Source organism: Trachurus trachurus (genome assembly GCF_905171665.1).
Source record: "Trachurus trachurus genome assembly, chromosome: 8".
Classification (NCBI taxonomy): domain Eukaryota; kingdom Metazoa; phylum Chordata; class Actinopteri; order Carangiformes; family Carangidae; genus Trachurus; species Trachurus trachurus.
The window spans coordinates 29349934-29366728 of NC_139905.1; the positions used below are offsets into that span (position 1 = coordinate 29349934).

At 41.4% G+C, this 16795-nt stretch overlaps 1 protein-coding gene across 2 annotated transcripts in view; it reads left to right on the forward strand.

The window, feature by feature from the left end:
* Nucleotides 1–6420: 6420 nt before the first annotated feature.
* smg1 (SMG1 nonsense mediated mRNA decay associated PI3K related kinase) overlaps nucleotides 6421–16795 on the forward strand; it is a 61140-nt gene continuing 50765 nt past the window's right edge. For both annotated transcript variants that reach the window (XM_083978039.1, XM_083978040.1), the window contains exons 1-5: nucleotides 6421–6636; nucleotides 11490–11638; nucleotides 14287–14439; nucleotides 15577–15713; nucleotides 16723–16781. In XM_083978039.1, the coding sequence (XP_083834165.1) occupies nucleotides 6560–6636; nucleotides 11490–11638; nucleotides 14287–14439; nucleotides 15577–15713; nucleotides 16723–16781 (575 nt within the window). In that variant the 5' untranslated portion in view covers nucleotides 6421–6559. The remainder of the gene's footprint in view (nucleotides 6637–11489; nucleotides 11639–14286; nucleotides 14440–15576; nucleotides 15714–16722; nucleotides 16782–16795) is intronic.

Consider the following 16795-nt stretch of genomic DNA (forward strand, 5'->3'; position numbering starts at 1 on the left):
TACTGCTTCGATCGAACTATGATGACAAGTGTTGATAAAGAGCGGCTTCAACATTTCATGGAGGGATAGGACTGATGGGCCTCTTACCGCAGCACGTTGTGATGACTGAATTCTGACCTTGTATTTTCATTCAGAGCCCAGCAGCAGGTTAGGTGAGGACCAGGGTCAGGTCAGCAGCTCAGGAATTGTTTGGAGATGCTGCAATTTCCTGCACAGAGCCCAGACTGCACTGGATAACCTCACAACAGGCTCACAGAGAGGATTTGGTCATATCCCATGTGTATACAGGTATATGTTTTTGTTTTTTTAATGCTGCTCTGATGGCAGTATTTTCTCCTGTTCAAATATAACTCCAAAACTGAAGGACTTTCTCCATAAAGACATTACACCACAGGGGTGACTGTATTTATCGTTAAAGTAAATCCATTAAAGGTCCAGTCTGTAATAATTGGCAGGGTTTATTGGCAAAATCTGAATATATTTGTATTAGTGTATAATCGCTATAAAATAAAATTTGTTTGGTTTTCGTAGCCTTATACTTCTTCTTTTATACATATACTGTAGCAAGGGTCTTGCTTTAGAGAGTGTTGCCATCTTGCACCACCATGTTTGTAAGGAAAGAAGAAGGAGAAGGAAACATGACTATAGATTGACTGGAATATGACTGACTGTATGGGTTATGCAATATGTCACTCGCAATACATATAGCCTGTGTATTGCACAAAGTGGCATATTGCACAACCCATACAGTTGTGCAAGGGTTGTGCTATATGTCCTTTTATACTTATACATACTTTATTTTACACAATATATGAATGGTGGTATAAATTTGTCAGCAAGTCTGTGCATGTATGAGAGCATGTCAAAAACTAATTTCCCCATGGGGACAACAAAGTTACAGTGCCTTGAAAAAGTATTTGCCCCCTTCCTTCCTAATTTCTTACTTTTCTAATATCATTAAACACATTTTAATATTTGATATTTCAATAGGTTCTATTGAAGTGATTTCTTGAGTCTGGCAGTAATCAGGCCTCAGGTAGTAAAATTGAACTCAGCTTTCCAAAAATGTTGGTTTATCGCAGTTAGTTCATGTTTTAACAAGGGGGGCAAAAGCTTTTTGGGTAAAATAGTGCATGCACATCCACTGTGTGTGTGTCCAGGTGCAAAACAAAAAGAAAATGAGGTGAAAGAGGAAAAATGTATGCACACTGGTAGATGCACAGATTTAAAGGGATACGCCAACATTTTTTTTCCGTGTCTTGCCTCTCTCCCGAGTCCATGACCAGCAGATAGACACCATCCTTTCGACTGTGCGTGCAGTAACAAAGGGAGATACGGGCAGAGCTGGCGCACCGTTAATTAGCTTAGCTCAAACACTGGAAGTGCATGGGTAGTGTTAGCCTGCCTCCTACCCGAGCCGAAATCAGCAGTCAGAAGCTGATTTCATTTTAGCTCTAAACTCTGTAAATATATCACTTTATCGACATTTCAAACATTTTTAGGCGAGAAAGTAGCCGTTTAGATCAGCAGTGTGTCGTTAATTTGTCTAAATACCAGCTGTTTACAATTTTGTTCGGACAAATTTGGCGCTACTCAAGCTAGCTGTTGTGACCAACGCACTTCCAGTTACTTTCACAAAATAAAACACCCGTTGCCCTTTACATATAGAACATAATGACGATAGAATTTGTGCTTTTACTTTGAAATAGGAAGCTAACCTACCCTGTAGCTAGCACCGTACATAGACATTAAAACTATCCCCTAGTTGTAGGGGATAGTTTTACATTATGTTGCTAGTTTGGTGTCAATATGACATCAAGAAGTCCTCTCTCTGTCTATTTTTTTTTTTTTTGATAAACACATAGCCTATAGAAAGCAGGTCATCTGTACCTATGAGGGAAGAGACACTTGTCCTGCAGACAGAGTGTCCATTTTAACGTGGTCGCTGAATTGAAAACCAAGATGTTCAACAACATCCAGTGTGTTCCTGGTGTGTAGCTATAAACCTTTACCTCTCCTGTGTGTTGGAGTGTCCCTGATGTTTTGTCATTTCATCTGTTTAGCTTCTGTTTGTCTTCTGTGGAATTCCCTGTTGTTTCCTGATGGCCCTGAGTTTGGCTGTGTGTCTGTTGCCAGGCAGCTATAAAAAGATTCACTGAGATAGAGTCAGCATGTCGCAGCATGTTGCTGACTTAATATGTTGTCGGCTGCGGTTTTAGAGTTGTTGTCATCAATTGGATTGAACTGGGTCATGTTTATGAATATATGAGGAAGAACATATTTGTTTGACTGATAGTTTCTCTAATTTTGGCTGGTAAATTATTATATAAACTATATTGGACATTTCACATTCTGATAAATTCAACATGAAAATATATAATATAATTTGATTGTCTTAAAAGAATGAAACTGTCTGCAACTGTATTATGTTAATCAGCTGCATGTTGTGAGTGCACAGTTGATTATACTGTATCACACTGTTTTAATATACAGTAGACCCCACTTCTATGTTTTTCCAGGGTCACAATTATGAGGGTCTATTCTGATGAAAGGAACTGTCATGTAGGCTGGCTACCTTTTTGGTTTCAAGATTTTTCAGAATATAATAAGATACTGTATATACAGCATGTTGGTGTGTTCACTCTGTCTTAGAATATAGATCATTATAAACACTGCAGAACTACCAAGGAGCTGGTAAGCTGGGCATCTTCCCCCCATGTAAGATGCCCCTTTTCAAGATTTTACATTTTGTTTTATAATAACAAAGTTGTAGTCTGGTGTGATTTGATTACCCTCTAAATGTGTTAACTTAGGAATACTTCTTGTGTACATATTATGTTGACATTCAAATTATTTATATTTTCAGAGAAAATTGTTCTTAAGGGGGGCAACTTACCCTGTTCTACCCTAAAGATTTTGCCCAAAGTGGAGTATGGTGAGGACTGTTCTGTAACACAACAACCACTGGTTTAGCATAAAAATGCTAAAAAAGGGTGGAAAGTGATGGAACATTCTGTTATTTAACCCATGTTATTTATTTTTTTACAAGTGTTGTATAATAAGTTAACCAACAGAACTTCTTTTCACCTTGTGATATGTGGTACTCAGTTAATCCCTTTGATGACAGCATTGTGAGATACAGCAGACAGTCCACTCAGGACAGGTTAAAGGTTAAGCTCCCACGACAGAGTGTCCTGTGGAATTTACAAGGGATTGTTGTGTCCTGCCTGGTGGTGAAGCTAGGCAGAACCACCAAGGTGCTGTATTTTGTCTGTTGGTATGTGTTTGGGAACTATAAAGATAGCGGGCCTGAGAACACTCTAGCTCACTCACCCACTGACTGACTGTTCATGCGGTTGTAGCTATGTGTGTGACTCCATTCATGAATGCTTATTAAAACAAAGAAAAACAGCTTAAAGCAGATATCAGCTTCACGGCCGTTTCGGCTAATGCTGCGTTCAAGGCAGGCTTTTGAAACCGTAAGTTACAGCTTCAAGTCACAACTACGACTTGGTAGCGTTCCAGGTAACCCGTAGCTCGTGTTTTTACCATCCTGTTGTCTGTGAAAGTTCCCTATAACGGCCACTCGTAACTTCCGACCCGTGAACTCGTACCAGATCGAACTGGTATGACTTCACAGGAAGGAAAAACACAAAGTACGAGTTTCTTTGAACGCACCATGAGTTAGCAGCCCCCGCCCTTGTCAGGCATCAATTGGTCCTCGTGCTACGTCACCACATTCACGCGCATCCCTTGGCTGCACACACAGCCCTTCATGCCGTTCTCTCTCCTCATTGGATAACACTTGTATCCCACAAGGAAAATTTTCTCCTCGGGTTACAGCAGAGCAGAGTGACGGAGAGACTCGTGTTTAGACTGAAATACTTCATGTAAGTGATTGCTGACGGAAAATAGGACTATTTAGGACTTATATTAACAAAAACATTCCACTGATATCTGCTTTAAGTATGAAGACTTTCTTTTAAATGTTTTATTGAATAGGCAGAAAACTTTTTGCCACCACAAACCACCACACCACTATCTTCAGTGGCTCTAGTGGTAGTAAGCAGGACCGGTCCTAGGATTTTGGTGGCCCTTAACACGATTTTGTTTGTGGCCCCAAAAAACACTCCAAGTGCAAACACCAAATTGCACATAGGCCTACTGCTTACAACTGAATGAACAGACACACACATATAGAGATGGACAAATTAATTAACCACAAAATCTCTCTCTCACTCACTGTGCTGCGATACTATGGCAACACAGTGAGTTAGCTATGCAGGAGTGAATTTAACATCCTACGTATTATGGGTCACTGAAAAGTATATTTGATTGAACTCTCATAAGGAAAATTGTGTGGAACATGTTTATGTGTTAAAGGGATAGTTCGGGTCTCTGACAGAGAGTGACACCCCTGCTCTGACAGTAACCTATTGGTGGCTTAGCCCCCATCAGGGATCCACATAGCCTACCCAAAAAGTCTGGACCAGTTTATTGGATCTTTACCCAACATAACAGGACAACAACTTGCATTTCACTAGCGTGAAATTAAAATATCTAGACTGACTACAGAGTAAATGCAATGTTTAATAATCATAACAATTAAAGAAATAATCAAATAAAATACATGATGACTTAGTAATGGTGGGGGAGAGGACATGCAACTATACAAGTAATGTGAAGGAGATTTGATGATTAAATGTTTGTGCTATTTTGAGTGTCAAGAGTGGCCTACCATCAACTGCTGTAGCTGGAGACCTGGCTGGGATCAAGGATGCTGGGGTTGCCGTGGTAACCTGGAGAAAAGGGATGTAGATTTTCCATGGAGGCCGTGTCCCGTTGTCATGGTGAGGGGTCCTGCCTGTGTCTCAGCAGTTCAGCCTTGATGGATCTCCAGAGGAGCGGCTGTCCTTGAAGCTCAGCTGATTTAGATTCATGATGTCATGAGAGGAAATAAGACACCTGCTTGAAAACTGTCCTGTTTGTGTGTCCAGAACATAAATTAATGTAATCTTAAATAGTACTAACGACTTTATCAACAAATTAGGCTAGCCCAAGAAGCCATTTCTTGGATAATGTTCTATATTTATAATTTATGAATTGAATATGAACAGTGAAGAAATAATGGTAATTCCAGACTGCCCCTAAATGGAGGCATTTTGCCCCTAAAATTTGGGACAGTGCAAGTAAATTTTTCATCTAGGCCTACTTGGGCATGTCTGTGCAACCAGTAGCCTATATTTTGCTGTTTTTTTTCACACTGGTGAAACATGGAAGGGACAACTTAAAGAATCTGGTATCTGTCATTACAGGTGGCAGGCCATTGTGTGTAAGAATCATGAATGAAAAATGAAATGTGAATATTTGCTTTGCAAGTCAATTTATTGCGTGTGCCCCTAACTTTTCTGTTTGTGCTCCTAAAATTTGGAATTAGGGGCCACAGTGCTCCTAGTAAAAGAAGTTAGCCTGGAGTAGGCTAATTGTATAATTGTAGCCCATGATATAGAAAAAAAAAAACTTCCACCCAGATGGCTCTGCTGTTGTCAGAGGAAGTTTATAAATGTCAGAGGTATCAGATTGTACAAAATGATAGCTCCACAACTTAGTCCAGTCAATTTATGAAAAAAGGTTGAACAAATTGCAACAGAAGCAAACTCAACTGATTTTGTATCCTCAACATGTCCTGAGTGAGAGAAAAAAAGCCCCGAAGAATCCCATCAGAGGAAAGTTTAGAAAAAGACCCAAATATATCCCATTTATACGCCTATTAATTATTTTTCTCATGTGAATAGGGTAACATTTTTAACCTTTAGATATCTCCATGAAAATTACTGAGTTGATTACTTACATTAAGACAAACAAAAAATGTATTACAAGTTTTTTGAAATTCTTTGTTAACATGAGCAAATTTGCATAAATGTCGAAACTTTCCCCTAATGGGATTCTTCGGGGCTTTTTCCCCCCTCACTCAGGACATGTTGAGGATACAAAATCAGTTGAGTTTCTGTTGCAATTTGTTCAACGTTGACCCCTTTTTTGGCCTAAAATTACTGGACTAACTGACAAGTTCTCACAATAAAGGTAGTTAGACAGTGGCTGTAAATAAGGTCAGAGGCAGAATTATTGCTGTTTGTTTTCAGCCTGATAGATAATAATTAAAAAAAAAAAAGTGAGGAATAAAAACAAGGTGGTGAAATATCCTCTAAAATGTTCAATGTTTTCTTCTGTTTTGCTATTCTTTGTTTCATTTTTGTCTTTATAATTTGATGATTTTTACCTTTATCTTTCACTTTAATGTGATTGTGATAAATAATCTGAAAAACCAGGCGCTGCAGTACACATCGCCTCCGGAGGGGGGCGGTAATGCAGCGTTAAGGACGACACCTGCCGCGCAACCTCAAAGAAGAAGAAGAAGAAGGAGCCTACCTTCAGCTAGCTTTAACGACGAATAGCTAACCGACTTATGAGACTTGACAAAAACCTAATAGTGAAAAAATAATCGCGAGGAGAGACACGGTAACCGCTGCCGGCGGGTCATGCAGCTCTCTAAAAGGTAATGAGCCGTAAAGCCTCGGGGTCTCGGCTCAGCGGCGCCCACAAACTGCAGCCACAGTGGAATGACTGGCAGGCCAGGTTGGTGCTGGGCTCCGGGGGGGAGGCTGGGCACAATAAAGCGGTGACTCTGTGGGGCCTGTGTGTGTCGTGCTGCTTTTGTGAAGCAGTGGCCACATGGGAGGGAAATACTCTGTCTCTCTGTGTGTGTCTGTGTGTGTTTACAGTGACCTTAAAACGCGTACAGTGGACTCCCCCCACGCTGCCTTTAACCCGCAGCTCGTGGAAGCGGCAGCCTGAGCCGAGCGTCGGCCGTTGACGAGCCGCGTTAGCTCGGTGTGTTTGGGTTAGCTTCGGTTAGCTAACGTGTTTGGAAAAGGCTGCTCGTTTACCAAGTTAACGGTAATAAACCGTAACGGGAGCCTGGGAACTGTTAGCGACCTCCCGTTTGCCCCGGTGATGAGGCAGGTTAGTGTTTGTTTTATAACAACCACAGGGGCGTGTAGACACTTGTGTGAGCTGTGGTGTGTAGTGTGTGTGTAGCTGGTTTAGCGTCACTACGGTGTCGGCTGCCGCTGGCTAACTAACGTTACAGCGGGTTAGCAGCAGGAAGACGCCACCCTGCTCTATAACGTTATCACCGTAACTTCGCAGGGAACTTCTGGCCCGAGTCTCAAAATTACGGAAAATATTCGGCAACTTTTTTTTTTTTTTTTTTTTAAATCTCCTAATTAGAAAAGTAGACACAGCAGGTATCGAGGCTGTGAAGTCCAGTGTTAGCGTCACATGTGTCACCGTAGCTCATGTCATGACATGTACAACATCAGGTCCAAGTGTTCCCACTACACAATGTGGCAGCTGCCCCCCGGGGCTCGCGGTGGTAGTGTTAAAATGAATTGAATGAATTGAACATTTGCTTGGTAACATGTTTCACTAACAAGAACCTCATGGTGTCTACTGCACCTCCATCAAAACCTAAAGGCCCTGTCTTCTTGACACATGGGCCCTGTGTCAAGATTGAGAAAAAACTGCTTTTACCAGTTGACATTATGTGGCGTTTATATGATGTGATGCATTTGTGTATAATCGAAGTGTCTCATATTAAAACAAACTGAATTGTGGGTGCTGCATTGGGCTAGCTGGATATTTCCCCAGGCTGAGGCTTCACTCACCCTGTCAATCAGCTCTTGACAATCACTTCCTGTAGAGTCATGAACTAGGATCTGAACCTCAGAGGTCTACAGCTGAGGTCGATCACAGGGTGAGGAGGGAGGCACGTGTTTGAATCTCCAGTAACCCTTTCCATTTTGAAGTCAAGGTTAAAGTGTAATCAACTTGTAAACATCCCACACCCTGTCCAAACTAGCAGAAACAATAGAGGTAGGGTTGGAGATCTGAAAGCCTCTTCACACTTCGATTACAGCCTATTAATTCAATGCTTTTTTCACAAAAATGAAAAAAAGTCACGCGCCTGTGGAACGGACAATGTAAAAACAGCATCCAATCATCTTGAACGCCACGTTCAAGTCGATTGGATCATTCAATCTGCTGTCTCTTTCCCTCCCTCCTCTGCGCGTACCGCTCTTCATGCACTAATAGCGTGTGCGATCAGAGTCTTCAACGAGCTACAACCGCGGAAAAGAAAAACCTTTATTGTTGTGCAAGCTGTTTTTAGATCAGCGGGGCAGTGACGTGAGCTCTGCACAGCGGTATTTCCGCTGTCCCTCATCAAATACACAATCCAACAACTCCAAAACACTCAAGTTGTGACCTGTACATTCATCACAATACGAGATAATAATGGAACGCTTCGAGGTAAATGCGTAGCTGGAACTACCTACATTCCAGACACGGCCGCTGGTCAGAGTGATTTCAAAAGCAAAAGTAGTTCCGAGTATTTGCTTCATGTGTCATAATGTTACATAATTATACGTTATTATTTCATAGTGTGGTGAATGTGCAGGTCACAACTTGTCCACCAGAGCGTTTTGGAGTTGTTGGATTGTGTATTTAGTTTGATGAGGGAAATGTAGAAATACCATGAGCCTCTGTTGTGTTAGCTGAGCAGCTCACGTCTCTGCCCTGCCGATCTAAGAACAGCTTGCAGCAACAATTAAAGGTAATGAACCTACTGCTATGACTATAGGGATTATAGCAATAGGCAAATTTGCCAAAATGTTGAACTATCCCTGTGAAGCACTCAAAGCAGTTTGTTAACAAATAGTGAGGTGACCCTCTGTCTACAAACCAAAAGATCTTGGGGAATTTCTTACAAATCTTTTCCACAACATGGAATGAGCTTACCTCTACTCATCTGTTGTTGTTTTACATGTGATAAAAGTTGTGGATAGTACCTGGTAGTTTTTTCTTTTCTTTTGGTATCACATCCACTAAAACAAAGTGCCGAAAGTTGATGTGAAAACACAGCAGACTGCTGATTCGTCAGTGAGAATCATCAATGCGAGACATTCTCAACAAACTTGCTGACTAGATATTTGCCAATCAACAACACCAACATCTCTTTAAGTTATTCCATGCTTTTATCATGGCAGCCCACAAAACCACTAGGAGGAGCAGATGGTTCTCAGTCTGGGCTCCCTTCGGAGTCCTCCATTGCTCTTGGCTGTCCTTAGTGAAGACGATGCCGCATTAGCTTTGTGTTGTTGTTATAGTAACTGTGTTGTATTGAGTGTGTGTAGCATCCACAGTGGAGATGAAATACCTGGTTCCCGGCCATAACCCGTCACATGCAGCGGTCCAGCGGCTTGACATTTTCTGGACAGTGAATAACTAGAATACATGACACATGAGATGAAAGACGCGTCCGTCCATTGTTCCAGGGTTTCATACCGTCCTGTTGGGACATAATTTGCGGTCTGGTTTTAGCTACCGGCCGACAGCTGTCTGCAAAAGCTGCTAGCTGACCACCGCAGCCAGGTGACTGTGTGTGGTCTGTCTACACACTGTCGTACACACTATGTTCATTGTCATAGGCCGGGTCCTCCTTGTGATTTGTTATCACATTTGTTATCACAAGTACAACACTGGGCAGAGTTGTGTCCAATTTTAACCACAGGCATTTGAGCTCTGAACTGCTGCCCTCGAGCAGTGTGGTCATTTACCACACAGTTTGACACACTGTCGATGTGTGAAGTAAAAAAGGAAGAAAAAAAATCATTTTACAGCAGAGGTTTTATTACATTAATTTTCCTTTGACTGTATTTTCCCATATGACTTTGATCTGAAATGTATCATTCAGGTGACGCTGCTCCTGCTTTGGTTTCTGGGCTGCTTTTCATGAGATCTTGGTGTTGTAGTGCAGTGGTTCTCAAAGGTTTTTACATCAAGGACCCCTAAATTGACACAAATTAGACCACGAACCCCCATTAGACAAAATTTTGAAGCAAATGCCAGAAATACACATATATTTGTTCTGGGACTGAAGAATGTTACATTTTTATTAAATGTGCGTTCAAACTAGGGCCATGGCATGGATTTTTGGAAATATTATAGAGAAATTTATGGGGAAAAATGGTACAATTTCCCCAAAAACATTTAAACATTTCTAGAACAAGTGGTAAAAATTCTCAAAAACAATTCTAGAGAAAAGTGGTAAAATTTCTCGAAAACAATGCTAGGAAAAAAAGTGGTAAAATTTCCCCGAAAAAGTTTTAAAAAAATTCTAGAAAAAGTGGTAAAAATTTCTCAAAAGTGGTAAAATTTCAAGAAAAAGTTGGGGACCCCCTTGAACCCTCTCAAGGACCCCTGGGGGTCCCTGGACCCCACGTTGAGAACCACTGTAATGTAGTGTATAGACCTTTTCAGTTGAAGTTGTTGGATGCATTGTGTTAACCTGAGCTTTAAAGGTTCAGTTGGTAACAATTATTCAGTCATATTTGCTGGAACTGTCACTATATTCTGATAGTCGGACATTAAATGGGTAATTTAGGACAAAATCCAACTCAAGGGACCTGACGCTGTATTTTCTTGAAATTTCCAACCAAGTCACGGAGTTAACTTTCACTTTCGTCAACTTACCAACTGTAGCTTTAAGTGCTAAAATCAAAGACAGCTGGACTTGTTTATGTAGTTTCTCTTGGTACAACACTAGGGATGTCACGATTATAGATTTTCTTAGTACGATTATTATCAGAAAAATAATCACGGTATTACGATTTTTTTTTGCATTTATTAATTTCACAACATTATGAATGTGTAAAATCACAGTATTTAAACAAAATATTGTAAGTATCTATTCATATAGGACCAGTTATTAATCCCCCAGGGGAAGTGTTTGAAATATTATTATTACGTAAGGTAAATGGACCAGTATCTGTGCATTTACCTTTATTTTGGCGCACATCTGCCGACATGGTTCCCACATAATCTTTTTTGGAAAGTGACAGTATTTAGGAACCATTAATTAATTGTGGTGTTTAATACCGCGATTAATTGTGGAAACAAGTAATCGTGACATCCCTATACAACCCTTCTGTGCCATCATCACCCAGAGACAACTGTGTACACCAAACTTAGCTCATTCTGATTGGGCGAAGGAAATTGCTCTACTGTGAGTTTCACTTTCTGTTCTGGTTAATGATGCTTTAAGTTTCAATGGAACTGTTAAACAAAAGTACCAACACACCCAGCCAGTGATGGTTGGTCAATAAATGATCCTTTCACTTCATTACTCTGACACAGACAGAAAACCCTAATGCTCACATATTGTTGCAGTGACATATTATTTCACATGATTAACATGTTTCTCTCCTTTCTTTGCTTGATTGGCTCAGACATCCGGACCATAACTGCCGGTTTCATATGATGTCACTGTAGCAACTATTGAACCACTCACTCCCCCTTCATTTTCAGAATTGACGATAATAACTTTTAGTGTGTGTGTGTGTGTGTCTGTGTGTCCTCCCTATGCTCAGAGTTGACAGTGTGTCATCCAGCCAGGACACTGTGAAGTCCAGAGAGCTCGGTTCAGGAGCATTGTATGACGTGTTGCCCTCCAGCTGCCCTGAACAGCCAGCAGTGCCCAGCGATGTTTACGCTGCTGCAGATACACACCAGGAAGAGGGTGAGTCCTTATTCAACAGGTCTTGAGATTTTGCTCTGATAACACCGATCATTTACAATTAACAATTCTAACTGTGGATTGAGCTGCATCTGAATAAAGTAGAATCTGATGGAGAGTGGAGCTACTGAACCAGACTAAGACTGTCTTTACACCGCATGGTTCAAGTGGCCCAATTCCCATTTGTTGCCTATATCTGGCATATATTTTTTGACTGTCTATTTACATGTCTATCAGAAGTAACCCATATCTGATATATCCCTTTACACCTGCTTTGCTTGCGTGAAACAAGTCGCTGAAGAGGAAATGAACTAGTGATTTTTTTCTTAAAGACCCCCTCCCATGAAAATCGTGTTTTTCATGCTTTTCACATGTTCCTGTGGCATTTTTCTTATGTTAGAGGACATATCGGCAGGAAAGGAAGTGCAAAATTGCATTTCTGAGTTTTTCTGCCTCCCGCCCCGCTCTGCATCTGGCTCAGAGGTGAAAGGCTTGACAGCTCGGTGTAGCTGTCAAGGTATAACAGGTATAGCTCACCTGGTAGAGCAGCTTGCACTGTGAGCAAGGACTGGTGCGAGGCGGTGGCTCAGATCGGATCTGTAACATGAAAGTTTTAACGGGACAAATACTTATTGAATCAGATATTGTCAGATCAGATTCAGGCCCCCGTCATATGTGGAAATAAATCAGATACAAATCGGTTATCTGCCAATGCGTCTGCAGTGTAAACAGACTTTATTTTGTAAGGACAGACGTTCACTTCGTAAGTGACGTGTTGGATATAAACTCTGAACACCAGACTCACCTTCGTTGAAAAATATTATGGAATCATAATCTCTCGTATAAAAAAAAAAAAAAAAAAAGACTAGTTTATTTCCAGCGAGTTGTTTCATGCAACCACAGCAGGTATAAATGCAGATTATCAGATATGGGTCACTTCTGATAGAACATGTAAATAGACTGTCAAAAAAATCTGATTTGGGGTTTTCATTACAATTAAAATAATTAAATATTTCAATTTTCAAAAATGGGTTTCACTATTTGAATTGAACTACTGAAACAAACTTTTCCATGATACTCTAATATATTGAGATGAACCTGTATACCGTAGTTGTATTATAGTTGTACCCTACTGTCAGTTTAGTGAACCTGAAATCTATCTCATTTCTGCTGCTATGGGTCCTGGGGCCGTATTCACAAAGAATCTTAAGGTTAAAAGTAGCTCCTAAGGGCCGAATTTAGGAGCAACTCCTAAAAAAAGTGGGCGTGTCAGTCTTAAATTTAGGACTCCTAGTTTTTTAAAATAAGAGTAATTCACAAAGTATTTTATGGCTAAAAGTAGCTCCTAAGTCTGGGAGAGCTTAAAAGTCCTCGTGAGGACTCCTAACTCAGTGAGACCTATTCACAAAGAATCGCAAATGGCTGCAGCCAGGCAAATGTATGGAGGACTGCGAATTGCTGCAGAGGGGGGAGCTGGAGCACCTGCCCCTTTGCCCTTTGATGCCCAACGTGCCTTTTTGTCGGTGTTTTTTTTTTTTTTTTTTTTTTTTTTTGGGGTCATCTACAACATTTTCGCTATAAAACGGGAGTAGTGACGGTGACGAACTGTCCAATATAGGCGTCACAACGGTCGGACCGAGGTAACTGCGACAGCTGCGATGCAGTCATGCTGATGTGAGCCAAAAATATTTTTAAAAACTTGGTGGGTGCGCTAGACACACACATCTGTTAGTAGTAATAGCTCATGTGATAAGGCTGCTCCCCCAGTAAACTAAACTTATTGTTAGTCTGGGTTCAAATCCTGCTATAGGCCACAAATGTGGGTAATACATTTTCTTTTCTCATCATTATTATGATCACCATATAGGGCTGTCAACGAATGTGAAAATTAATATTAAAATGTGGGAAGAAAAAAAACCAGCGGCTGCTTTGCGAGTGGACGCACTGACCCTCAATGCATTTGCACAGCGTCACACTGCTGAAAGTGAGACGCGACAAAAACTGTAGCAGAAAGATGCAGATGGCAGAGAGAAAGACAGAAAGTTCAGAGCCCAACTCGGCAGCAGAGACAGTGGTTTGGACTCGAAGCAGTAGCCCCGTCGGACCTGACGGCAAAAAAAAAAAAAAAAAGTGGAGCGGAGCAGCGTCGGCGGCGGCGAGGAGGAGGAGAAGGAGGAGGGAGGGGAGGGGAGGGGAGGGGGGGCGCCGCCGGCACTCAACAACCAATCACCGCGTTGAGCGCCTCGAATTCGTGCACGAGAATTGACGTAATCCATAGCAACGGGGCGTCACCAGGGGCGTCACTCTTACTCTGCTCTTAGTGATTTATCCTTAGTAAGAGTAGGTCTCAGCAGCTTTGTGAATAGCTTTTAAGAAAAAACTCCTACGTAAAAACTTTTAGTGCGAGTTAGGAGCACTCCTAGCGGTAAGATAAAAGGCTTTGTGAATACGGCCCCTGGTTGTTTTAGTCAAATAGTTTACTGTCAAACAACAAATGTGATGCAAAAATGAACATGGGCTTCTATTTTCTCCTAACATACTTCAGTGCTTTAACCTGTGTGACCCTGAACATTGTTCCACTCTATGATGTCAGGTATGATACACACCTGGCCAGACCTGCTGTATAACCCAACACGGTGTGTGTCCTGCAGGTGGATATGAAGCTGGTCAGGGTGTCTGTGATACTACATTTGGTTGGAAGTCGCTGGGGCAAGAGTTGAGGCCCAATGACGTGACGACGGATTTGACTCCTTTTCAGCATGGAAACCGTGCTTTAGCTTCAAAGGACATGAGGAAATCGCAGGGTAAGCAGCTCTCCCACACCAGCGCGTTGCTCTCTATGATATGACTGACTGCAGCTGGCTTGGCAGTTCTGTAGCGCTCACTGGGTTTACTGACAGTCACCTGTTGGTCAGCTGCAGCTCTCTGTCAAGGTAACAGTCGGTGTGTGGCCGTCTGGACTCGCTGTAAATGCAATATGACACCGGTGTAATGAAGTAAATACGGGATTAGGGCACGTTCTGCACTGAAATGTTTTTAATGCTGGACCACAGTTTAGTGCAACAATTGGATGTGAAAACGTCAGACTTGTATGATATCGCTTACAAAGGAGAAACTAGGATCATATACAAGCTGGAACTGAGGGTGAAGTTGAACAGGTTGCAAGAATAAAATCTAAATTGTGAAACTTCATAATTGATGCATAAAACATCAACTGGAGATTCATTCAGAGTGAAAAACGAGTATCATGATACATCTGCAGGGATTCAAGTTGTCTGTCTGTGATGAGTTTCCATCGGTTGGACTCCAGAAAGTCTTTTGCCTTCTATTACTTTGTTTTGTTTGCTTCACAAAGCACCACAGGTGGACAGCATGAATGACAATGAAGGAGCCAAGGAAGTGATTAAAGGAATAGTTCAGCAAAAAAATGAAATTCAGTCATTAGTGACTCACCCTCATGCTGATGAATACTCCGAGTAGTTTTTTATTCCTCAAAGTGCATCTGGAGGAATAAAAAACTACTCCTGAGTATTCATCAGCATGAGGGTGAGTCAATAATAACTGAATTTCATTTTTTGCTGAACTATTCCTTTAAAGTGGAGACAGAAGCATGAATGATGTTATGGGCACAAGTTTTGTTTTGTTGCAATGTCTGTGGCACTACGATTTTTATTAAAAATCAGTCACTTTAATCCCTGTATCTACTATCTGGAGGAGCCTCCAGCCTCACAGCTGCTGAAGAAAAGGATCAGACAGAATTTTATCTGTGGAAAATCTACCTGACTCTTGTTAAAAAGCCTTTATTTCTATAGCTTGGTCATGTTAAACCTTTAAAACTCCTTAACACATAGGAGTTTTAAAGGTTTAACATGACCAAGCCATAGAAATAAAGGACAAAGATTAATTTCAGTTGTTGCTGACATGTGGCGTTGTGATTGCAGACAGAGGGGTGGCTCATTCAGAGGAGTCTCGGCTGGCCAACCTCCTGCGCCGAGTCTCCAGGGAGGATGATCGCGACCGCAGGCTGGCCACCCTCAAACAGCTGAAGGACTTCATCAGCCATGGAGAGAGCAAAGTGGTCAGTCACATCTTCTCCTCAGCAATGAATACTGTCGCTGAATTTCAGAAGTATTTTGAAGGCGAAGGGCCAGGACTGAAGCGCACCATTTTTTAAATTTTTTTTTTTATTTCATGGACAAATGAACTCCTTATCAAGTTCTCAAACTAAATCCAGCCGTGTCCATAGATCAGCAGTGAATGATAAGTGGAGCTTTGCTCAGTTTGACCGTCAAGACATTAGTCATGTTTATATGAAGACTTTTTTTCATTCTGGTTCAAATCATTGTGAATGAAGGTTTCATGTCAACTGTTTACATGTGACGTGATCTGGTGTTTACATGCGTGTCTGCTTTTATTCAAACCAGACGTTTTACAGCCGTGTCACATGCAGATTAATCACAACATAGTCACCGCTGGCCTTCAGAGGTTTCCAGCAGTTTGGTATCTGTTGGACGCTCCGGTCTGTCCCCGGCTTCGTTGAGTCTTTAGTGGACATTGCCACACTACTACTCACTACTCATTTACAGCATGCACAGAAAGAACACAACCAGACAACAATTCATTTCCCTGTTTACATGATGTCATTTTACTTTTGATCCATTTAGGAGAAGGAATATTCTACCCCTCTGAAACCAAATTAAATTCCTCTCAGTCTGGGCCTGTGTGTTCTGACCGAGGTGTTTATATGGAGCATTTTAATTGGGTTTGGACATCTAAAAACTGATTCTAATTGGAGTGTTTGGCTCCATGTAAACCCAGCTATTGTCTTGCCATTGTGCTGAAAGAAATTGTGTTTTTTTTGTTTCTTGTAAATGTGTCAATTAGGAATCAGGCTCTGTAGGGATTGTGGACGAGCTGTTTGAGCCTCCTACAGCTTCCTGAACCAACAGGACACCTCACATGAATCACAGCAGACGCTCGTCTCTAGTCAACACATCGCTGCTTCTATCAAATCAAATGCGTTGTAGAGGATCAAAGTAGTGACTAACACATCCCTGACATAATCCTCTGTATCCTCTCTCACACAGACCCTGGTCAAACAGTTGGACACCATCCTCAGCACCCTGAATGATATTTTAAATGAGAGGTAAGAGGAAGCTG